A 25,511-nucleotide genomic window follows, 5' to 3' on the forward strand; every position below is an offset into this window, starting at 1 on the left:
TGCATCATATAATGCTGTTGATGTGGCTTATCACGTTCCTTTTCTGCATGAGCAAAAGATGGCCAACTGCATAAGCAGAAAAGGAAGACAGAGAACTGTCAAACTTAGGTATAGCTGACAGACATAAGCAGCAACCTGAACCATGCCTTGTAGATCCCACTATGTTTAGCTTTAGATTTCAGGATGATTCTTTGGTTACAATTCAACCAGTGTAGCAACAGACTCTCCTAGCCTTAACTTATGCAAAGCCTACAGTCTGCCTTCCCAAGCATGATGGGATTTCAGCAACAGACTAAAATAATATCCGTACTAATGAGGAAAGTGGATAACCAAGTCAGAGAGGATGCCGGGGTATTCTGATCTTAAGTGTACTGCAAAGTTAAATAATGACTAATTTAAACAGCAATCAGTTGCAAACCATTTATGAGAGCATTGAATTCCTTATGCTTAATGTGGAGATGGCAATGACCATCCTGCCTGGTTTTCCTTATTCATCTGTACTGAATCCTTTCCAGCAGAAATGTGTGGGGTGACAGTGCATTCCCAGCTAGTACACAAACTGCAACCCATTCAGATTTCAAGACAGCTGGGACAGCACTGTTCTGTGATGGATATGGATGCAGGGGACATCCAGAGGTGGTTTGCCATTGCCTGCCTCTGCATAGCAAGCCTAGATTTCTTCCATCCAACTGTTAAGCAGGGCTGCCCTTGCTTGGCTTCTGGGAGCTGACATGATTAGGGTAGCCTCAGCCACTCAAGTCAAGGCTTAACATATCTTAGCTGTTATAAATAAGTGCTTAGAAATAAGCATGAGCTACCTATTGGTCCATCAAGAGCAATAGAAAAAGAATCAGGATATGGGAAATGAAAAACAGATATGAGAGCTGTAAGAGGTAGGGCAGGTAGCAGCAGCAGCAATGAACATCAGAAGGAACATGACCTAGAATCGAAGAAGTGAGATCCAAGGGTGATAATGATAAAGACCCTGCAGGGCTCCCAAGCTCTCAGAGATAAATGCCAGTCACTTCTGACTTTTAGAGGACTTTAATTCTACCCAGAGGAATGGATGACTACACAGACTACTTGAGCTTTGCCCTTATGATTTCACATCCTTGGGTGGAATTGTACATCATCACTTCCTGGCATCTATTCCCAATCAATGCTATGAAGTAGAAAATTTAATGCTAGGCATTTAAAGCTAAGGATAAAAGGTGTGAAAACAGTGAACCCTGTCACCTCTGTGACTGGAACTTTGTCCTCTTTTTGTGAAACAAGCAATGACAGTGTCATAAACATGACTGGTTTTTCCCAAAAACATAATGTAAAAACTAAAGTAGTAGTATATTAAAAATGATGCACCACTGCTACAAATGATTTGCTTCAGCTAATGATTTCAGACTGATTAAGAAAGTTTGAAAACTCAATTTTTAGAAGTTTTCCATATTTATTAAAGGCAAGAAATTAATCACAGTCACATTAAACATGGAATGCTGGATGTGTGTAGGAATGTTTTAAACTCTGAGTACATTGTTCATTAAATAACAGCCCATTTTTCAAACTGCTGTGCTCCTGCAAACCCATGCAATACTGTTCACTCTGGGGAGTTTTGAAACTCATGCGAGCAAGCTGCTCAGCACTCTAGGACGTGTTCCATTCGTGTGAAGGAGTGCTTCTGTGGGATTCTCATGCAATTTTGGGAGGGTTGCGGCAGCCAAGGTGTACCACAGCAAACCTTGCATTCCCATGTGTAACAGTAAAACTCTTTTGCTGAATTATGCAGATCTTTCTTTATGAATGCTTTTGAATATGCTTTTTTGTCACACAACCAGACCAATTAAACAGGTAGATTTAAGAGAATGCTGAGTAGAAGGTATTGCCTTGCAGTGGAAAGATGGGATATTTCTTAAAAATAAATTTATTTTTAAATATACATTCCACTTTTCCCCCCTATAATGGCCTCAAATAATAAGCACAAAAAAAGGGCCAAATATGTTAAGCACTTCCAATTAAGAATAGCGTCAAAACTCAATTTCCACAACGTTAAATTCAGGAGGCAAAAAAAGGGAGCAGAAGTTAAACCAACTTGAATTGAATCTGACAGACCACACTGCAGAGCTCATCTAAGTCCTATGGAGTTGTGGTGACGGTGCCAAAGAAAGATTACTTACCTAGTATTATAGCTAGTTCATATTCATCCCAATTGTTCAAGGGGGCTCGGCATTTGCTGCTGCCTAAATCTGAGCTTCTAATGTCTCAGGAACAAACAACTAGCTGCAGTACTTTTGCCAAGTGTTTTGCTGATAAAGTATCAAGGATACTGATCTAGATTTCAGTCATAACATATGCACACCAGGACACAGCCCTAATACACCACCTGGGCGACTTGTGGATCATTTTTACCTAATTTCCTTGATGGATGTGGTCAAGATCCTAGGACTTGTGAAGGTCACTTTTTGTACCCTGAATTCTTGTCCATCCTGTCTGCTAAAATCATGTAAGGACCATATCCACAAATGTGTACTATCTAGTATAAATCAGTCATTAATTCAGGACACCTTCCCTCAACCATTCAGCTACTACTTTAAAAAAATCCCCACAGAAAACTGATGTTGCCAATTATCACCCAATTTCTAATCCACTATTTCTGAGCAAAGCAATTGACAGAGCAGTAGTGAACCAACTCCAAGTCTTCTTGGATAAGTTATCTGCTGTAAAGCCTTTTCACGTTGGTTCAAGGATAGGCTACAGGATGGAGATAGTTCCAGCTTTAGCTCATGTTTTCTGCCTGAGTTTAGACAAAGGCCAAGCCTCTCTGTTGCCCTCATTGGCTTTATCTGCAGCCTTTGATACAATTGATCATGCTAGTTGTTGAGGTGCCTGGAGGCACAACTAGAGATTAGGGGATATGTGTTGACCTGTTCAAATAATTCCTCATGGATTGGATTTAAAGAGTTGCTACTTGAATCTATTTATCATCAGCGAGGGATCTATCTTGTGGGTTTCTAGAGGGTAATTCTATTACCCATGCTTTTTAATCTCTAGGTAAAGCCCCTAAAACAAATCATTCCTTGTTTAGGGTCTGACTGCCATCAGTATACTGATGATATTCAGCCCTATATATCCTTAGCCAAATCTCCTGAGAATGTAGTAGAGGTCCTGAATCATGCCTTGGGGTTCTCTGATTTGTCTATTCCAATATACTGGGATTCTGGAACAAAGCACAGGAGGAAGTGTGTCTGAAGTATTTAAGACTTCAGCCATTTAAAAATTTGAAAGACAAAACAATCACTGAATTTTAATCACCAAAAAATAAAAATGCAGTTCGGCTGCTGATCCAAATCCCATGGATTCGAATCGGATGGGATTTGGACAGCTTGGATTCGGACCCCACTCATCTGAATCTGTCCGAATCAGTGCAGATTTGGTCCACACCCGGATTTGGACGGTCCGAATCGCCAACCATAATAGTGAGTTGCTGAGAAAATGCAATTCCTCCCTCAAATTACTATGGAAACACTGAGGTATCTGTAATGGTTATACTAACATCAAAAGCATTCTAAAGAATGTGAGTATGACTGTAGATCATGACTGTTCTATACCCTTAAAACATCTCATCAGTTACTGACCTTATCTTTCTTGTTCTCCCTTCCCTTTTTTCTAAGCTGTGTATTCTTGTTTTCTAGCACTGGAGGATACAAGACCCCCAAATATGCACCCTGTTTTAAAAAATGTTACAATTCCTCAATTTCTTTTGTTAAGTGGGGTAAGGCTGTATTGGCACTGGCTCTGTATTGGGGCTAAAACTTCTGTTCCTTGGGTTGTCAGGATACAAAATTACTTCTGAAAATACAAACTTTCAATGTTACTCAGTCAAGTGTGCAAAAAAATAAAAACAGACTGAGAAAATCACAAATAGATTGTCATGCCTTTCTTACAAAAATCTTACTGGAAGGCATAATTTCAAATGCACCCAGTTGAGATTTGCACATGGAAGGGTGGGCAGGAAGGATGCTCTGCTTTAAAAGCTGTCTCCAGAGCTGGGCAATGTGCAACCTAAGATGTGTGTCAGGCAAGACCCAGAGGCTCCATTTTTTCTGTAACTGATTTAGTAGTCATTAGTTATGCAGAGACAGGAGGAATCCTTGAGGCTTAATAACAGCACATTCTGTTCCTGGAAGCAGCCCTTGCGACTTAGGCTTTCCCCTCTGCCTTCCTCCTCATCACTCCTTTAAGCTTGCTTTCCCGGACATCAACTGTCACCAAGGAGGTCTGCAGCAGTAGCATCTTCCTCTGCTTCCTTAGCTGGCTGGAGCTGCACCAACATGGCCTGGAGAGCTTCCTTCACCATCTGGATCTCTCTCTGAAGAGACTGTATATGCTTTATTAAGGAATACATTGAAAGGTAATTGGCAGCTACCTTCCCCTTTCCAAATTATTTAATAAGTTGTTGTTGCACTGTGCACAACAGATGGGTATTGCTAGCTAATTGCAGCATCAAGTTCATCCAAATTGCTTGGATTAAATATTAATAGATATTTCACACACTTGGTTCCTTCTCCCACATTTTTCTTGGCCTGTAGGCAACAGGCAGCTTTATGAAGCATTTTTGCTTGAGGGGTATGAAATGAGCAGCATTTTTGGTGGGTTTTTTTCCTTGACGTGCATATGTAAGTGGGAGTAGCTGTTGTAAAGCCCAATGTGTTGTACAAAGAGAATTCTGCAGAGGAAATAATCTTATATCGCCACTTGAGTGGAATATAAATGAACATAAAGAGTTCTTTCTGTCTTGGTGCCAAATTTGCAGGTCATGAATGGTAATTTTGACTAACAAGAGAACATCTCTGAGTTAATATTCATTGTGCCCTCACACACAATTTAGGAATGAATTGCCTCTCCCTCTTTTTTCTCACACTTCCACCTCAGCTTCCCTCAGAATGAAAGGCCACCCCTTGCCTTATGGGGAAGAGCAGAATCTGAGCTTACATTTTGAAAGTGGGTGTTTTAAAGTAAATGGTTTTCATTGGAACTTACTTTTAGTTAACAGTACTAAGAATTGTAGTTTTCCTAAATAACTTTAATTCTGCTATTGGCCAAATCAAATCCATTTAAATGCTAACAGTTCTCATTCAGTTACTTAATGCAAGTTAGGTACAAATGCTAACCTTCAGCAAGGGAACCGTTTGATAATAATAATAATGAAAATTAAAACTCTTGAGTTAAAAACAAATGTTTGAAAAACCCCTCTGCAAAAAAAGTCAAAGTTGTCAGTGATATGCCTACCTGCTTTTATCTTTCTTTGGGTGCCTGATACATTAGGAAATTTTGCCTTAGCCAAGAACAATGTCAACATGAAAAGATATCCTTAGGTTATGAAGTGGATAACTCAAAAATCCTTTTCTTTAGGGAAAAAAAGTGACTGGAGGGAATCACAAGAGAATTATGCAAATATCTTCATTGCCAGACTGTCACACACACCAGTTTGAAAAGCCTTTTGGCAGCTTCCAAGCTTATTAAAGCTTCCTCAAGATTTCATCTTTTTGTGTAATTTACATATATTTGCTTTAATGTGTGACTCTTCCTTACTTTAAGGGGAACTAATATTTGTAAAAAGAGACAAAAATCCAATGTTGCCCTAATTTTTAGACAGTTTTTTCAATTTAGAAGCAAGATACACAGAAGATACTGAACAAAGCATCGCTGTATTTGGTCTTATTTGTACTTTGTACAAATATAAAGTACAAGTACAAAGTACTTATTTGGACAAAGTACAAATAAGGAAATCCTTCATGATACTTCAGATGTAGCAAAACCATATTGGGGATCCCCACAAAGCTGTAACTTAGTCATAAAGTTCTGCAGAAATCACAAATGGCCACAGCAGGCCTTGGAGAAGCTTGTGAACATGAATTCTAATTACCCTTGATACATATTCTGAGATTACAAGTTGGGGGCTGTTCATCTAAGTATACTGCTAAAGGATAACAAAAGAAGTATTTGGTATTAAGAAATAATGCAGAAATTACAGAAGGAAAGATAAAAACCAAAAAAGGGGGCAATTGCATACGAAACAAAGCATCTTAATAGAGGCATTGGCTTTTCCATGAGGGAAAGGCACTTCCATCATTGGAAGAGAGGGTGTGGTTTCTATCTATTTCCCTTCCCATTGCAGACCCTTACCATGCCCAGTATGCTGTTCATGAGGGTTCACTGTAACAGAGGTGCTGGGGGGGGGGGACCCTTCTATGCAAAAAACTCAGTCTAGCAGACAGATCTTTTATCAAGACTAGATGAGTCACAGCCGCCTTGATCCATGGTGTTGTTTCAGTGTGGCAGTGCCTACAGCATTGTGTTTCTCTAGCTTATTTTCATTTTATGGGGGTTATTTTGGATGTAGCTGTAACAGTGTACAAATTAGTCCAAGAATAAAAGTGATTATTGGATAAGATAATTTGTTTTAAAAATTCTGAGGCAAGTCTATAAGAATTCCATATTTAAGTTCCAATATCCCAGTAGAAAAGACACATGGGAGGAAAGGAGATTGATTTAGAAACTGTGAGAGTGTATTTGTATGTTGGTATGTGTGAGTGAAAGGGATAACCATGTTGTGATGATACTGGAAGAACTACCACGGAGGGAAAGAAAACGAGTAAGTGTTTTGAGAGGGTGAAATGTGTGACTTGGTTCCTTCTGCCTCAGTTGAATGAAAGCTTCACAATTGTTAATGGAAACTTGCTTTTAAGCAAGGTGCAGAGAGCAACGTTTTGTATCTGCAAAATGCAAATGGCCAACCCATTTCTTGTAACAAAAATGCATTTTATCTCAGAGAGCCTATTTCATGCCCTCAAATTGTCTGTCAAACCATAACAGCTAATTAAGACCCAAAATGACTGTGAAATTGCAATATAAAATCCATTTAATTTTACTAGGGAATGCCAGCCTTGCTTGTCAGGAAAGTAACACCTCTCATCAACTCCTCAGACACTGGCAATAAGTCACCCCTCTGTCTTTGGTTCTTCCAATTAAAATTCAGATTATTTTCATATGCTTGCTAGTGATCAACAATCATTGGCTCTTCTGTGGGTTTACTTCACTATGTCCAGTAGTGATTCTTCAACAAATTTATCACTTGCAGAGATAGGAGCAAGTTTTACTCTCGATCTGGAAGTCTGCTCCTCCACCCATCCCCAAATGCAAAGCCTACTGTTTAATATTTGCTTTGAGAAGCTACAATATTAAATAAAAATCCCCAGCGGGTCTATGTAAATATTCAGTTCTGAGCATTAGTGCTGGTTTCTGCCTTCGTTTGTGTTCTGTGTTATTCATGCCCTACCAGCAAGCCGGTTGATTCCAATATTCTGTGCTATAAAAAGTATGATGAACAACAATGCCATCTGGAATTTACTTCTTCTAATATAAGTTTAATTATTAATCAAAACCACAATGTGTGCTTAAATATTGGCAGAACTGCTTGATGGCACCTGGAAGTCAGTTCTGAAAGAACCTTTTAAACTCTCTCTCTTTCTTTCATTAAAGAGACAATGGCTACAATTTTCAACTCATTTAAAACCAAAGTACCATACCTACCTTAGAAGTTGTTAGAATATCACACTCTCGGGACCCATTCTTCACTCAGTGACTGCCCACGTTATTGTGTAATATACTTGCCATCAGAAATCTTGTGGGCATAATTAACACATGTCACTTTAAATAGTGGATCACTGTTCATAATAAGAGTTGGTTCAGACAGTATATCCACTAACTATCCTCTAATTTTAATCCTGATGCAAGTGATGCATTTGTGTGAGCTGTATAACATAGCCAGAGGACACTTTCAGACCTCTGTAGATCAGTTTCTAGGAGCAGTATATGCTCTGAAACTAGAAATTCCTGGACTGTTTCCACATAGGGTATTCAACTGTTCTTGTATTGCATTAAACAGAGTGGGTGGCACAAAGCATGCCCGCACTTTCTTTGGGAGTTTCCACATGATGCTGTGCTGAGAAAAAAAATCTGAACTGGCCTAAGTTTAATGCAATACAAGAACAGTTGAATGCAACACAAGAACAGTGTCACCACTCATGGTTACTATTCTACACAAACTGTGCTTTCCTTAACTGGTTTATTCTTTTACTGGTTCATTCGAGTCAAGTTATTTGCCACCTAGTTTGGTTTGACACGAGGGATGTGTATTTGGATGTACCCAATCTGAATATATACCCAAAATATGCCTTATCAATATTCTGTAGATATATTTGGGATCCAAATCAATATTTGGGGATCTTAGCAATATTGGTATACTAATCCCAAATATTCCCGGGAAAAATTAGGAATATCTGGGGCTGATGTTTTAAAGCTTCAATTGGGGGTGGGGGGCGGTTGCAGTTTTTCCAGGCAATAAGAGAGAGGACAAAGTTTGGTAGCACTCACCCTCAAATGGGATCACATATTGCCAGGGTGGTTCTGCTGAAATGTTTTGGTTTTACATTAGTTCTGCTGGGCTGGTGCTGTCACATTAGCCCCTTGGTTCTGTAGGCTTCTGTAGTCTGACATTGGCTCTGTTGGGCTGGAGTGGGACTGCCTTCTCTTGATTCAGTTAGTTTGACTGAGATTCTCTGGGTTGAAATTGCTTGCATTTGAGAGGCTTTGGACAGTGATTGTTAACTCTTATATGTTTGGCTATTCTTTGCCCTGGAAAAGCATGGAATTTTTTCCTCATAGGAAGCAATGTAGGATGGTTGGAGACACCTTGTTCGTGGTCCAGTTCACTTGAAACCTGGTAGACTTTAGAAGACTTGGTAGAAACTTTAGTAGACATGCAGTACTAAGTCTGCTGCAATGTTTGGCATCATTTGGACAAAATAAGACACTCCAGCCCACTGGAAATGTTCCCCAGATAGACTCAGCAGCCCAAATAATTTCAAAATTCAAGAAAAAACTCCAAATCCAAACACTGAGCTGAAATTGAAGAATCAAATCTGAAATACCAATAATTATGCCCACTTCATTACCTAGTTCCAACCCCCCCCCCCCCCCCCAATTTTATTTTCTGGTGCACATTTACGTTGGTCACCATTTGCACACTTGTGTACGAAACATATGAAACAATCAAGAATCATCTGACCTCAGGCTGCAAGGCCTTGACTCAGCCACCTTTGACTCAGCTGAACCACACATGGGGTTACATAGTAAGTGGAAACGTGGAGCCATCTCAGCTCCATGTCACTAGTTTTACATAACATGATTGTGATGTCTTTTGGGGATTTGTATTCTCCACTACTAATGGCCAATAATCTGAATCAGCACAGTGTACAGAACAATATTGTCAAGTTTAGTGCAGCAATATCACTAATTATACATACTGTGTAAAATAATACATTATAGAGAAATAAAACAGAGAGCCATGACCTTACAGCCCTTATACCACTTCTTCCCATATCATCCAAACTGCCAATTAAAATCTTTGCCTCAAGCTCTGTTCTCTGTGAACTCACCTACAGAGGTGAGGGCTTTTCTGATGGAAGTGTCTTTCCTTTGGAATTTCCTTTTGCTTAAGGCTTGCCTGGCAACTACCTTAATTTCCTTTAGGTACCAAGCCTAAACATTTCTCATTACCCAGGCTTTAACTAAGGGGTTCTACTTTTTAGATCTTTTATGGTCTGCTCCCAGTCTAAGGAATATTTTATCGGTATCATTTTAGACAGATGCTGCCTTTATGCCCAAGCATGTCTTTTTATTTACCCATTTTATTGCCTTGTTGCTAGTCTTTTTTTCAGTTAAGTAAATAAACAAATAATGACAGAGTTTGATTTTCTGTTTGTAGTTTTTAAAATGTTTAAAATGTTCTCTTTCAGAAATGGGATTTCAAGCAGGGTTTGCTAACATATTCTGATGAATAAAATCACGTTTTTTGCTCACTTCAATGTCTGCACTCTTTCAATAACCCACTCTTCCTCTCTCTTCTCAACTTGTCTAGCATTCCTGCTAATGCATTTCTCTATGCATTCAATTTCAGCAGGCATTGTCACTGTGGGGAGAAATTATTTGTAGAAAAATTTTGTAGGAAAAGGGGAGAATGATTTCCCCTGCTCTTAAACAAAATCACACCTTTCTATTTAGGTAAGCATGGCAGGCAGTCCAAGGTTCAAGGAAAATTTATCCAGATGCCAGTTGACATCTATTTCTCTATTCAAGGGATTTCATCTGGGATGGAACCAAATCCCCATCCTTCCATGATTATTTGTAAAAAATACTGCAGTATGCAGATAAAATTGTTGGATAATATGCCATGAAAAGTACTTACTGAATATTTCAAGGGAAAAGTATCTTGCCAAGATTATATGCCCTCTGTTTTGGCTAAAGATGATAATTAAGTAGATCATTCCTACGAATGCAGAGTTCTGTACGCCCACAGATTATTTTTGTCATGAAAATATTTTAACATTTCAGGGTAGATTAAAATAATCTAGTTCACACTTTAAGATAGCCCTATAAGCTAGCCATCATTCTCCCCAAAAATAAAATTAAACTTACACTGTTCAGAATGTATATTCAATTTCTGTTCTATATCCTATTATATGAAGAAAGGGCATGAATAACACAAAAGAGGCTCGATACACTGTGTAGTGTGTAAAGATTTATATAAAACATAACAGACCAGAGATCCATCTAGTCCAGCATCCTGTCTCATGCACTGGCCAACCATTTACTCTGGAGGGCCAACAAAGCATTGGGGCCAAGGTGATATCTTGATGTAGCTGCTGGTAAACCCATTTTCTATGAATTTGTACGCCAGTGGCCATCACTACATCCTCTGGCAGTGAGTTCCGCACTTTAATCTCTCTCTCTCTGTAAAGAAGCATTTCTTTCTGTCTATCCTGAATCTACAGCCTATCCACTAATGGATGCTCTGGAATTCTAGTATTTGGGGAAGGAGGAAGATTTCTCTTTGTCCTCTTTGGAACCTATGCATAATTTTACAAACCTCTATCATGTACCCCTTTAGGCATCACTTTTCTAAACTGAAAGATCCCTGATTCTTCAGCCTCCCCTCGCAGGAAAATATTCAGTCTTCATGAATTCTGGATTGTGGGATTCCAAGCTTGGATCTCTCAGCTTTTTTAGTCCTTGCCTTTACCTGGTGGAATAAGCTCCCTGCTGAGATCAGGGCCCTGCGGGACTTGAATGAGTTCTGCAGGGCCCGCAAGACAGAGCTTTTCCGCCAGGCTTTTCCATCTAGCCAACCAGCCTGACAGGTACCATCATTGGCCTCCCATGGGTAGTAGTAGTAGTTGAAGTGGATTTTGTTGCCATATATTGCTGTTTTAATGTTTTAATGGTTTAAATTATGTTTTTATTATTGTTTTAACTCTGACATTTTGTTGTTGTCTGCCACCCTAAGCTGTATTGGGAGGGCGGGGTATAAATGCAAATATAAATCATCTTCAAGGTATGGGTTCTGACCTTTAAGGCCTTACGTGGCCTGGGACCTCTGTACCTTCGGGACCGTATTATCCCACATGTCCCTACTCGGCCTCTGTGCTCAGCAGAGGCCAATTTGCTGGTGGTCCCCGGCCCCTCAATGATACGGCTGGCCCCGGCCTGGTGGAACACTCTTCCTCCAGCTGTCCAGGCCCTGCGGGACCTTGGTGAATTCCGCAGGGCCTGCAAGACTGAGTTGTTCCACCGGGCCTTTGGAGTAACCAGCCGTTGATGGTGCCCCCCCTCCCATCCTTGTTTCTGTTTACATCTTTTATTGATGGACCCAGCAGTCTTCCCATTTAGGGAGGGTTTTAAAATGGGTTTGCTGGGCACCCGATTTCAATTTTAAACTTTGTATTAACCGCTGTTTTAAATGGGGATTTAGTAATTTATTTATATTTGAATCTAATTGTTTAGTTTTGATTGTATTTAGTCAAATTATGATTTAACTTTGTTGTACACCGCCCAGAGCCCTTCGGGGATAGGGCGGTATATAAAACTAAACAAACAAACAAACAAGCAAACAATAAATAAATAAATAAATAAATAAAATATAGTTTGGTTGTGAAATGGGAAAAAAATCTGTCAAATAGTTAAAAAGGGTGGGCAAGAAAAGCTGAGATTAGCAAGTTCAAAGTGTCATGAACTTGACATGTCATGCGTCAGATGAGGACAATACCATGTAGAAGCGGCCAACAAAAATGGGCACATTCCAGAGTCCACATAAGGAAAAAATACAAGATAGTGGCAATTGTTTGTGATGTGCCCCATCTTCTGGTTCATTACCACAACATTGGACTCATCATTCCTTCATCCTTTAAATATGGTGTAATCAATCTGCTTGAACTCCCACAAGGCTCTCACAAATTACTGTTCAATCCCAACCCAACACCGGAGCATCACATTACTCAGTAGTGTATAGTTTGGAGATGTCTGCTCAAAATACATTAATGTAATGCCCTTCAGTGTGATCAACACAATGTCAATTTCAGAAATGTATCAATGAAACCTAGAGCTTTACCTGGAATATTAAAGAAAGTAAATCACAAAGGATATGACTGAGGCTTTCATCGCAGCTGCAAATTGCTGTTTGAATTTGATCTTCCAAATGCAACAATTTCTCACTGATTTGTTCACATTTTTCTTCAAGTTCTGTGGAAAGTACAGGTAATTCCTATAAGCAGATAAAATAAAGAAAGTTTGTATGTGCTTGATTGCCACAACCATGATTTGGGAACATGTTAAATTGGGTTGCAGTTGCCATGTTTGTATTTTACCACATAGGGCCAAACTTGACCTGATAGTTGCATGATGTTTCAGTCAGACAGAACTTGGGGCCCAACTGTCAGAGCAGATATAGTGCATAGGTAAGGGAAGATGACCCAGAACTTATCTCCAATCTATTAGGTGCTTTTATCTCAGTTGGCTCTGAGCCCAGCTGGGTAAAAGTACATGTGCATCCTACACCCTACACACTCTTAAAATTGGGCTCACACCACCACTTCACTGCATGAGACAGAGAGGTCACCTGTCCACATTTGTTTGTTTGCTTAGATTTCTATCCCACTCTCCTTGACACAGCAAGCTCATAGCGACTTCCAACATTGTGCAATAAAAACAAATACAATATACAATACATGGTGCCTCAAAATTTCAGTTGGGGTGGAACAATTTAAAACGTAAATGTTATAATCTAGTTCGGAGTTTTGGGCTGCGGTGTCACCAATATGCTGATGACACCCAGCTCTTGTTCACAATGGAGGGCAGCCCGACCTCGGCCCCTGATGCTCTCCAGCGTTGTCTTGATGCTGTGGCTGGTTGGTTGAGTGCAAGTCGGCTGAAGTTGAATCCCACTAAGACGGAGGTCCTGTGGCTGGGCCGGGGGGAGTGTCCGGTGGCCTTTGGCCTGCCTACCCTTCTTGGCGAGACGTTAAAATTAACTTCGTCCGCCAAGAGCCTGGGGGTGACTCTGGATCCATCTCTATCATTGGTGGTCCAGGTCACCCAGACAACAGGCAGCTTTTACCATCTGCGGCAGGCGGCAGCTGGCCCGTATCTCTCCCGTTCTGATTTGGCCACTGTGATCCATGCCACGGTCACCTATAGATTAGACTACTGTAACTTCGTTCTCGCGGGCTTACCTTTGGCCATGATCCGGAAACTGAAACTTCGTTACAGAATGCGGCAGCCAGACTCCTTTCGGAGCAACAGCAAGGGACGGATTACTCGGTCCTATACCAACTGCACTGGCTGCCGATTTGCGGAGTGCGGGTCATGTTTAAAGTTCTGGTTTGACCTTTAAAGCCATTCGCGGCCTTGGCCCTGCATATCTAAGGGACCGTCTCTCCCTATATCGCCCTTCTAGGCCCCTCCGTTCATCGGAGGCGGACCTGCTGGTGATCCCTGGCCCCAAGGCGATCCGGCTGGCCTCTACAAGGGCCAGGGCTTTTACGGCTCTGGCCTCTACCTGGTGGAACAGGCTTCCAGGTGAGATCAGGGCCCTGCGGGATTTACAAAGTTTCCGCAGGGCCTGTAAAACGGACCTGTTCCGCCAGGCGTTTGGCCAGCCGGGATGATATCAACCGCAATAATAAGTAAACATCTGGCCTCCCGTGGGTTCATAAAAGGGGGAATAGAATAGCTGAAGCCATCTCTAGTTTAAAATTTTATGTATTTTAACTAATTTATATTTATATTTATGATGTTTTAAATTTTTATGTTGTTGGAAACCGCCCTGAGCCTTCGGGGAGGGCGGTATACAAATATAATAAATAAATAAATAAATAAATAAATAAATAAATAAATAAATAAATAAATAAATAAATAAATAAATAAATAACATCCCACCCAGCCATCCTGCATACTACACACTCAAACCAAAAACAAAGGAAAGGAGAAGGGAGGGCAGCCAAGATAGATCAAACCGTGCTGCTGCCCTCAACAATGGGCCTGGCAGCACAGGACTGCCTTACAGGCCTTACATTTCATTTCAGTTTCCAGCACTGGAATATTCAGGCCTAACTGAGAAAGTGTATTCGAATCAGAACTGTAAAAAACCTTTCATGGCATACAAGCAAAATAAAGAGAACATACATGCTATGGTGATCAGACATAAACTTACAGTAATCAGGCAGAAAACTGATTAGGAGCACATACTTATAACTATACTAAGAAAACTATTTGCTCTATTTGCTCTATAACTGAACCCAAAGTGTTATTCAGAAGTAACAATGTCTTCTGTTGATCAGTCCAGCCTTCAGAACTGCCCTAGAGAGGTAGCAGAAGCTTTAATCGAGCTGTTTCATATAGAGAGCAGTGGAACAGAACATGGTTTATAGATTCCTCACTGTTTAACCTGCATACACAAAGTCTTTCATGATGCAGGATATTGGTACCTCTTCCTTATCTCACAGCAGAGGGTAAGCGATTGCACCTAGCTAAAGTCAGTGCACAATGCAGCTTGGGGTCAGGAAGTAAGAATAGATATTTGTCCATGCCCCAGGAGTCATATGGAATACCTAGGGAAATTGGCGAGCAGTACTTGCTAGCCTGGGCCATCAAGCCATATGATATTTGACCTCAAAAAGTTTGCCTTTGATTGTCTTCAGTATTTCATTTGAAGGTAACATGGCTGAAGTGTCCACAGTTAAACCCAGGGCAGTGGAGTACAAGATGGATAAGGCTAGAGAAGAAAGACTCTTGTCTCCATGCCTGAAGCAAAGTTTTACTCAATATTTAAAAGTTATACTCCAGGCCCTGGTCTCGAGGAGGTATTGACCTGCCTCTAGACAAAGGATGGCATAGGGGCAAGCCAAATGTTTTATAATGGAAGGTAGATTGGGTCCGTTCAATATCCCTTTTCCAGGAATGAATCCAAAGAGGGACACTGTATAAGAGTTTTGTGCAGCCTTAACGCTAAAAACTTTGAGTGTAGAGGGAAGGCCCTTGTTGAAGAAAAAACGCAATATGGCCTTAATGGTAATTTTGCTGGTAGCAATGACCCTATTCCTACTTGAGGACCAACCTACCCTATAGTGAAAGTGCAGGCCCAATATTTAACAAGCTTAAGCTGCTCAATTAATTCACCATTATTTAACAAGCTTAAGCTGCTCAATTAATTCACCATTAAGAAACCATCTAGTAGGATGCCATGAACTAGAAAATACTAACATTTTAGACTCAGTATGGTTAATAATGAGGCCGTTGTTACTGCAATGTTCAGCACATTGGGCCAAAGCCGCCTACTTTCATGCAAGATAACAAAATAGAGTCATCCGCATAAAGCAGAACAGGGATCCTTTGGTTCTTCAGGGTGGGACAATGAGAATCCAATTCTTTAAATGCAGAGGCTAAGGAAAGGCACGATCCATGTTAAAAGGCAGCTGTTTAGTGGGAGGAAGGATTTGAGCCACAATCCTGCTGCAATGTGGGTTCAATCCTTTCCCTTTCACTGTTTGCCTGACAGGAATTTCTCCTTCCACCAGGGAGCTGTTAGGAAAAGGCTAATACAAATGTGTGATCCACCAGCAAAAACATAACCATGAAGTACAGCTTGACAACCACCCTGCTTTTATTATCCTGGGCAACAAGCAAAAAGCACATGGTGGTTTGTAACCTTATTAGACTTAATCTTGGTAGATCACAAGTTGAATATGCCTGCTTCACTGCAGCTGCTCATCTATCACACACATATTATACAGAGGAGTCAGGTTAGCTGCTGTCAAACAGTCAAATTTTCCTTCTGCAGACAGGAGAGATATGTATGATGCAACTTAGTCATGTTGACTGATGAGGCTCTAGCTCTACAAAACAGCCTCTACAAAGCAACCTTTAATCACACTGTCCATCAGCATTGTGAGTCACTACTTTTTAGCTTTTATCATGCCTGTGAACTTTGCAAGGGTATCCGATCCTTCTGAAATCTCATGGGAATGCCCACTTTGGATTGTTGGGCAGAATGCCATGCATCATTTTAGGGACATGAACAATATTAACAGTGAGCATATTTAGAACCCAAGTCAAAAACCAAGTTAGGAACATCTTCCAATATAAAGCAACTAGCTGAAACTTTATATGGTAACATATTTAGACCATGATACCTTGAGTTTTTAAAAACCATCTACTCAACATCACCTTTTATAGCCCTCCACACCAATATCCTAAAGTGTCTCCTGTAGAAATGGCATTTAAAAACCCTGTCTTCATTGACAGAATTACAATAAGCAAACTAAGGCTCATTCCGCACATGCAGAATAATGCACTTTCAAACTGCTTTCAGTGCTCTTTAAAACTGTGCGGAATAGCAAGATCCACTTGCAAACAGTTGTGAAAGTGGTTTGAAAACGCATTATTTTGCGTGTGTGGAAGGAGCCTAAGATAGAGAAGAAAGAAAAGCTAAGCAAGCAAATTATATTGCAACAGGACAAAAAAAGTAGAACCATGGAGAAACACGAGGGACCAGACAAAGTAGCAGGCAAAGTAGTATGCAGATGATGGCAGTGAGAATAATGCTGAGTTTTATTTAAATGTGACTTCTTAAAGACAATGTAGAAGCCACAACATTATATATACAAATTAGGAAAACTGTGGCAAGGACAGGAAAATAAGGGAATGTCTAAGGGAGGCATGCAAGACACCATATTATGGCAGAGAACTATTATAATTTCTGGTGGAGATAAAATGAATAGGTCTAGTGACAAATGCAGGACTTTTACTGATGGGAAAGATGCAGGACAGAATAAGACAGCAACAGAAGAAAATCCATGACATCTGGCCTCCTGAAGTGACAAGAAAAACAAACCACTCAAGAGGACTTGCTTCTTTCAGGAGCCATGATTGGACACAGATAGTCCCCATTCCTCGGCATTTGACACCAGTTCCTCCAGGAGACAACATTCAAGGAAGTGAGGGCAATGCTGGCACTAGCAGAGAGGAGGCAACTTGAACTTTTTCATCTGTTGGTGCTTGTTTCTCGAAAATGACATGGACAAGCTTACAAATATTCTAAACCTTGGTAGATATGGCTGAAGCAGATGCTGAATCAACTAAATGGTCCTGGGCAATCAGAACATGAATTTTCTTCATGGAGCCACACAGTACAGTTTCATTTACTTGCTTACTATGTCTTCTGAAAAATGAGATGAATATGTTGTATATCTTCCCGTTGAGTTGACAGGATTTCATTTGTGTGTACTGAGCGACTAAGAGTAAAGGGAAAACTTCGTTCATTGAAAGGTTGTGTTGGGGAACACAAAAGGAGGGGAATGACCTTTCCATCAACAAACACAAGTAGAACTTCAAGTGCTTCGATTTTCAAGAATGCTTTCTGTAAAACTTTACAATAAACACATTCCAAAACTCCAAAGAGAACAACGTACTAACATCAGGAATCAGTATGTTTAAGTTTTTAAATACATGGACAAGGAGAGTTAGAGGTCAAGGGAGGAAACCTCTTACTGGCCACCAAATGTCCTTGCGTCTGTACCAGATGATAGAAAATAACGAAGAACAACTCATCCATCAAACTGTTAAATTGTTATCAAATACCCAGCAGGATCCTGCATATTTTAGGGCAAAAATACACCTCAGCAATTTACAACACCAAAAAGCTATTAGAAAACACCTTTGTGACTAGCATACAAGAAGAGATGATAGCATTGTAAGGAAACCTTGCTATCTAACAAGCTTTTAGGGCGACGGTCATTAAATCCTCTTTTTAGTTTTTGCTCTGAAAATACTGAAAAAGTGCTGATTACTAACGAAAGCATTCAGCTCCAAATACGAATTTTGTTCAAAATGTTCACCAATCATTAAAAATAATCAGATTGTGATAAAACCATCTTTATGTGAGGGTGTTGCACAGAAAATAACTGACAGTTGAGCAAAGCCTTCAGGTACTTGTGATAATAGCTATATCCAGATCTATCTTTAAACTATTTCAAATGCAGACTATATGATCTTAAAATTCTATGCCATCCTCAAAATCATTCAGCAATAATATTGATGCAAAAAACCAATATTTGAGAAAAATGATTACATGTTAATTGTATGGTAATCCAAATTTATGACCCAGTCCAGAATCCTGTTTCACACAACAGCTGACTAGATGCCTGCAGAAGGCCTACAAGCAGAGTATATGGGTCCAAGTCTCCTGTTGCTACCCATAGCACTGCTGCCTCTGAACAAATATATTACACTTAGTCATCTTGACTAATAACCATTGACAGATGTATCCGTCATGAATTTGTCTAATCCCCTTTTAAAGAGAACTAAACTAGTGAACATCATGACATCTCTAAGGTGGTGAATTCCACAAGTTGGTTACATTTTAGGGAAGAATGCCATCCTTTTGTCTTCTCTGAATATACCGCCTTTCAGTTTCACTGATTGTCCACACTTTCTAGTACAGGGGTCTGCAACCTGCGGCTCTCCAGATGTTCATTGGCCATGCTGGCAGGGGCTGATGGGATATGTAGTCCATGAACATCTGGAGACCTGCAGGTTGCAGACCGCTGTTCTCGTATTATACAAGAAGAAAATCTATCAACATTTTCCACCACATTCATAATTTTTATAAATGTCCATCCAGTCTCCCACTAGTTGTATTTTCTCTGGCCACTTTGTTACTCATCTGTGAATTAACTATCTAATCTCTCTGCAATTGTCCACCTTGCTCAAAGAAAGTAGTGATGTAGCAGCAGGTGATTAAAACAGCACAGCTCCCTCTCCCACCTGTCTGGGTATACTGGCCATGTCCCTCTCCATCTGCATTCCTGTTCCCTCTTATTCCTTTGCCATCAGTTTTAAAGAAAAATATCAAAAACAGCTGTTTTGAAAATGTGATATTTCAAAGCAGAATAAATTTGTTTGTAAATAAAGTATGTGCACATTTAATATCTTAACAAAACTGATTATGTACATCAAATTCTACAAACCTTAGCACAAAATATACTTAGATTAGATTACATGTGACTTCTAAAAATGTCCATAGGCATAAAACAGAGGAAAGAAACCAAGATGAGAAAAGGATTTCCTCTGCAACTAAGAAGATACATCTGCCAGCGAATATTAGGAAATAATAATTTTAACAGACTATAGTGGAGAATATTAACATTGTTTCCCATCAGCAACAACATGGCCTATACATGAAAAAGAGAGGTGGAAATGCTTTCTTTTTTTATCAACCAACCCCCCTTTTTTTCTCAGAGTCTGCAGTTTATGCCTTTGCAACAGCCTTGGTATGTGTTGGGGGGGAGGGGGTACTTTATCAGATCCATGCCACCAAAAGTCATAAAAACAATAAAATGAATTTTTGCTTCTTGTGGCATACCAGGGACTCTTTAGCAACAAGCATTCAGCTTCCCCAAAGGTTTTTTTTTCTGTCTGAGCTAAGCTAGACTAGAAGTGCTTCCAGGGTGACAGACAGTAGCTTGAAATGCTGAGCTAACCTGCCAGCTTTGAAATTCTAGTCTTGTTAATGTGTTCAGACAAAGGCAGAGATTGTTCTTTTTTCTCAGATCTGTCTGAGCAGGGCCTATTGAGGACCATCCCAACCAGGAAGTGTTTAATAGTACTTTCTGTGTCACTGGCAGCGCCTTGCCTGCCTCCATACATTTGTCAAATAAAAATATTAGCAATGACATTACAGGGGGCATGCAAAATACTGGGAAGTATTTTCTTTCTCTGTTTTCATAAAAAATAAGACAGATTTAAGGAATGTATATGACACAAAAATGTGAAAAATATTTTTTATTTGAAGGCAAACATGCCACTGCCTTTTTATACACCAATTTCCTTTGTGCACATCTACATTTTAAACTGCAGAGTCTCCCTCTCATTCAATATGCTACATTTATTTATTCATTATATCCTGCCCGTTTCCCAAGAGATTCAGACCAGTGTTTTATTAGGAATTATCTACTTGCCCAAGAAAGAAAGAGGAGTCTTGTGGCAACATAAAGGTTAACAAATTTAATGAAGTATGATCTGTTGTATTTAAGGCACCACAAAACTCCTTTTGATGCAACATCCTTGGTTGTTCCACTAAAAATTACCCCTGGTAACCTAAAACATACCATATCTGAAAACAATTTTTTATCAGATCCAGAAATATAGTCACGGGGGTGGGGGGAGTGTTGATTCCACATAGCAATAATCTACAAAAATGCATTATGGCTGTAAAACAGTAAAAGAGAAACCTTATTTGATGTCATAAATATTGTTCTGTAAAAAATTACTATGAACTGTATGCTATGTCTCAAATAATAAAATACTAAGTTAAATATTCAAGAAGCTTATAGCATACCACCTGTGGCTGTATCCAGTTTAGCAGCCTATCAGTATGGTTTCAGAACATGAGGAATTTTAAAAAAATTAATCGGTGATATATATTTGCATTTTTTCTTGGCAATTTTAAATCACTTCAATAGCTGCTATAAATCAACAAACCTCTCTCTGAACCTCCACTGAACACCATCAAAACTTTGAGAACTAATGTAGTGCTAAGAAACTGAGCTGTGAGGCAGACACTTCCCATTCATGTTCCTCCTGCCATGAATTTTACTTTTTCTGGCAAGCCACCATTGCTTGGAATATGTTTACCTACTAGATGTAGGAGTTTCAAGGACTACAGGGATAATAAGAAGCACTTTTAACTCTCATCATTACCTAGTTTTTCGCTGTAGCTAGAGTCTGCCCTGTTCCTTTTTTCCAGCAGCAAGTTACAATGGAAGTTTCATACCAGAGATGCTCAGTTCTACCATAGCAATCATGCACTCAGAATTCTCAGCTGTATGGCCTGGCTCCCTGTACTCAGATCTGCAGGTAGACATGAGGGACATTCTGCCAGATACTTCCATCTGTGCTACATTACAATTAAGGCTTAATTAACATTTGCATGCTGCCTACTTACAGAGTGACTTTTCAACTGGCAGGTGGTTGTTTTCTTCCAGGCTGCTATTTATGTTTGTAGAATTGGGCAACTTGATTTTTTAGAGAATTTCACTTTATAGCGCTTAGAACTATGTATACTTGCCCTTTCATTTCTCCAAGTAAACTGTAGGGGAAAGCCACATATATTTTAACCACTGACTAATATGACAAACCATGCTTCTGCCCACGCATATGCACCAATACCCCTACTCACTCTGAGGAGAAAACAGGGCCTTCTGGAAAAAAGGAGGGAAACCCTGTTTTGGGGGGATGGATTTTTAAACGTATAGGCACGACCTCTTTCTGACAATCAGAAACAAGTACCCCGGTACTTGTTAAAGTTTGAAACAAAACTAAAATTTGTTTACAGACTGGTTTAGCTTCTCAGATGGAACAGAGAGGTTTCAAAAGCATGTAGGTTTCACAGGTAGTTATTTCTTTCTCAGATGTTACAGCACAGTTTTCAGAACAGACTTATTCACCCACAGGTGCCTCTTGAGGGAAAACTTTCCACCCACAGTCAAGCACACTCCTAGTTCACCCGCCCTTTATCACCAAAAGGGAATGGTCACTGACTTTAGGAGGGCCCCCACGTGAAGTTTCCCTATTCCAGAGATCCAGGCTATCTAGCCTATAGCACCCACTGTTCCTCCCTGACAGTCTGAGATTAGAGGAATCTGGCCACCCTAACCCTCTCCCTGTCTCTCCCTGGCCTCACTGCCACTAGACACAATCTCCAGACTGAAGGGACTGTGAGCTGACACAATCTGTGTCTGATTCCTGAATCTGCGTGTCTCTCCACTCAGACTCAGTTCATCAACTAGCCACACTGACAGGCTTCTTCCTGCTTTTATAGCAGACAGCGCACCCTATCTGTGGCTACCAGCTACAGCCTTACAGCCCAGCCAATCAGGTTGCGCTCTGTCTGTTACTGTGGTGTTTGGCTCTAGCTAACTGCACCATTGCAAATTAACCCCATAAGAGCCTAATCCGTCACAGCATACATTTGTATTCTAACACTAAAGCAGAAAAACCTACAAAGCAATGATAGTACTTTAAGACTATCCCCCAAAGTGCTTCAGTCCATAGTTCTTATGGAACAAGTAAGCCAATTTCCACACAAGACAAACTTTTCAGATGCAAACTGTTTGCTAAGCAATTTTCCTGTAGTATTCATTTCCACATACATTCTTATAAAAAAAAATATGTCGCCAAGCACTAAAATACATGAAATATGCTGATGACGCTCAGCTCATTCTGTTGATGGAGGGGGGTAGCCTCTACCCCTGCAGCTCTACAGCATTGTTTGGAGGCGGTAGCTGGTTGGTTGAAGCAGAGCAGGTTAAAACTTAATCCATCAAAGACGGGGGTCCTCTGGCTGGGTCGTGGGGAGGGGATTGGGAATTTTCAGTTGCCGGTGTTGGAATGGGTCTCTTTGGCACTGACCTCTTCGGCTCACAACCTGGGTGTCCACCTGGATTAATCCCTTTCAATGGAGACCCAGATAGTGCATGTTACTCGGGTTGCTTTTTTCCATCTTCGCCAGGCCCGGCAGCTGGCCCCCTACCTTTCCCAGGCTGACCTGGCCACAGTGATCCATGCAACGGTCACCTCCAGGTTACACTATTGCAACTCGCTCTAAGCAGGCCTTCCCTTGCGGCTGATCCTGAAAATGAAGCTGGTCCAACATGCGGCAGCCCGTCTTCTCATGGGGGCATCTATTAGAGATCACATTTCCTCTATGTTGTGCCACTTGCATTGGCTCCCAGTGGAATTCCGGATCGTCTTCAAGGTGTTGGTGTTGACCTTTAAGGCCTCTCATACCTTCGAGACCACCTTACCCCATATGTCCTGATTCGACCCCTACATTCTGCAGAGGCAAATTTAATGGTGGCTCCCCACACCTCCATGATGCAGCTGGCCTCTACCTGGGCCAGGGAATTTCCAGCCCTGCCCCCTGCCTTATGGAATGCTCTTTCTTCAGCTGTGGGACCTTGGTGATTTCCGCAGGGTCTGCAAAACTGAGCTGTTCCACTGGGCCTTTGAGGAGGCAGGCTGCAGATTGCCCACCCTTTCTTGATGCCCCCATCTGGTTATGCCATCTTTGACAACTTGTTGGTCCCCTCCCAGGAGTAGGACCGAACACCGTCACACAAATATATATGGGGTATTCTTACTGGGTTTTTAGTTAATTTTAATGTATTTTAATGTATTATTTGATTATGTTACTTGTTTTATGCTTGTTGTACACCGCTCAGAGCCCTTTGGGGGTAGAGCGGTATACCAAATCAAATAAATAATCAAATAAATAATAATAATAAACTAGTAGAATTAAATTTGTTCAGCCTACTTCTTACTAAACTGCAATATATTCTGCTTAAAAGATAAGATCTCTGTCTGTAACATGCTCTTTGTGGTGAAGAAAAATGAGGACGTTTCTAGAAAATCTAGTAGGAACCTTGTTGAAACTCATGATGGTGCACTCCTTGCCTTAAGAACATAAAAAAGAGACTGCTGGATCAGACCAGAGTCCATCTAGTCCAGCACTCTGCTGCTCACAGTGGCCTTTGAGAGCTCACATGCAGGATGTGAAAGCAATGGCCTTCTACTGCTGCCTTATGTGCAATGGCTGAACTATTATGTTTATTTTTATGATGAGGTGACTTGATAGGTTCCTCTAGAGTCCAAAGCTGTCCTGTTCTTTTCTACTAGCACTACAGATGGATACTAGTTTGCTGGAGGGGTCTGACGTACTTTGTACCGGAGACCATATGCTGTCTCCCCTGTTTACCTTGCAGAGCTCATGTTCCCTTGGCAGCTGCCAGTGGCTGATGTCTGTACATCATCCATGAACTATTGTTATAATTCTTTCCTGACAACAGGTGTTTCCTTTGTCTGTGTGCCTCTGGGACTATAGAATTCTTTGTGCCCCAGAATGGTTAATGAATGCATTTATGTCTTCACATGAGTAATATTTATGGTTTGTTCTTCTTTCATTAATTTTTTATATCACCGGAAAACCCGTTCCTCACCAAATTTTACTTCTACTAGTACAATATCTTTCCGTAGTATCAAAATCTTCACCATTGGGTATGGGAATTTTTTTAAAAAATGTGTACAATCTGCCATTGAGCTAGAACCTGCATTGGATCCAAAGAATTAGTTATTTTACATTTAGGCTCCTAAGTCAGGGAAATTGATATTATCTTGCTAGGCAAATTGAAGTGGCATTACTGGACTTTTTAGCATTTGCACATTTTAGGTAATAAGGGTTAGAGTCTTTCACTTTGCACTCAGAAGCCTATGTGCAAGGAATATTTTTCTGAATCAACCTCTTTGTGGCTCACAGTAGGTTACAGTGTTTTAAAACTGACAACAATAAATCAGTTAATAAAATAAGTAAACAAATGTAGCAAATACAATTACTAATAATAGTTATTGCTGAAGTCAGGAGATGTAACTAATAGGAAAAATAAAAGAGACTGTAGATTTGAAATATCACACATACATGTACATCCTAACTCCAGACCAATCTTAATTATCTATGATACAAGCTTTGGCCTGCTGGGTGTTAGAATGCTGCTAGCGTCTCAGCAAATTTGTAGTGGTCTTATATTCATTATCTAATTATCCATTTCATCACAGAATCTGTCTAATTTATTGTTCTAAGAAAGTTCATGTCAGACATTTTTCTTATTCCAGTGCTATTTCAGGCCTATTTTTCATAGGACTAGGTTGATGTTTTTAAACTACTTGAAATGAATCCCAGTATTAATAACTAATACGAAATACATGTGGAATCTGATTATATCTTACAAAAATGTATGCTATCTTATTCAAACATGCATAAAATGACATGGGGACACAAGTGAATATGTTAGCAACTTGCATATTTCTTAAAGTATTATTATTACAGAGAGTGAAGAGGAAAGAAAAAATTCACAAAGCCACCCAGAGGACTAGTTATCTTGGACTTGATTCTGAGCAGGGCTCAAGACTTGGTGAGAGATGTAGAGGCTGCTGCATTTGTTGGGAATAGTGACTGCAATTACATTAAGTTCAGTGTTCTCATCAATGGAAAATTACTCCTAAAGTCCAGGATG

At 40.2% G+C, this 25,511-nt stretch overlaps 1 protein-coding gene across 1 annotated transcript in view; it reads right to left on the reverse strand.

Moving 5' to 3' along the window:
* Positions 1-1,424: 1,424 nt before the first annotated feature.
* DISC1 (DISC1 scaffold protein) overlaps positions 1,425-25,511 on the reverse strand; it is a 96,471-nt gene continuing 72,384 nt past the window's right edge. Inside the window, exons 5-6 of the mRNA XM_048486191.1 lie at positions 12,500-12,652; positions 1,425-4,378 (exon numbers count right to left, since the gene is read on the reverse strand). Coding sequence (XP_048342148.1) covers positions 4,250-4,378; positions 12,500-12,652 — 282 coding nt within the window. The 3' untranslated portion in view covers positions 1,425-4,249. The remainder of the gene's footprint in view (positions 4,379-12,499; positions 12,653-25,511) is intronic.

Source organism: Sphaerodactylus townsendi, linkage group LG01, assembly GCF_021028975.2.
Source record: "Sphaerodactylus townsendi isolate TG3544 linkage group LG01, MPM_Stown_v2.3, whole genome shotgun sequence".
In the NCBI taxonomy this organism is placed as follows: Eukaryota; Metazoa; Chordata; class Lepidosauria; order Squamata; family Sphaerodactylidae; genus Sphaerodactylus; species Sphaerodactylus townsendi.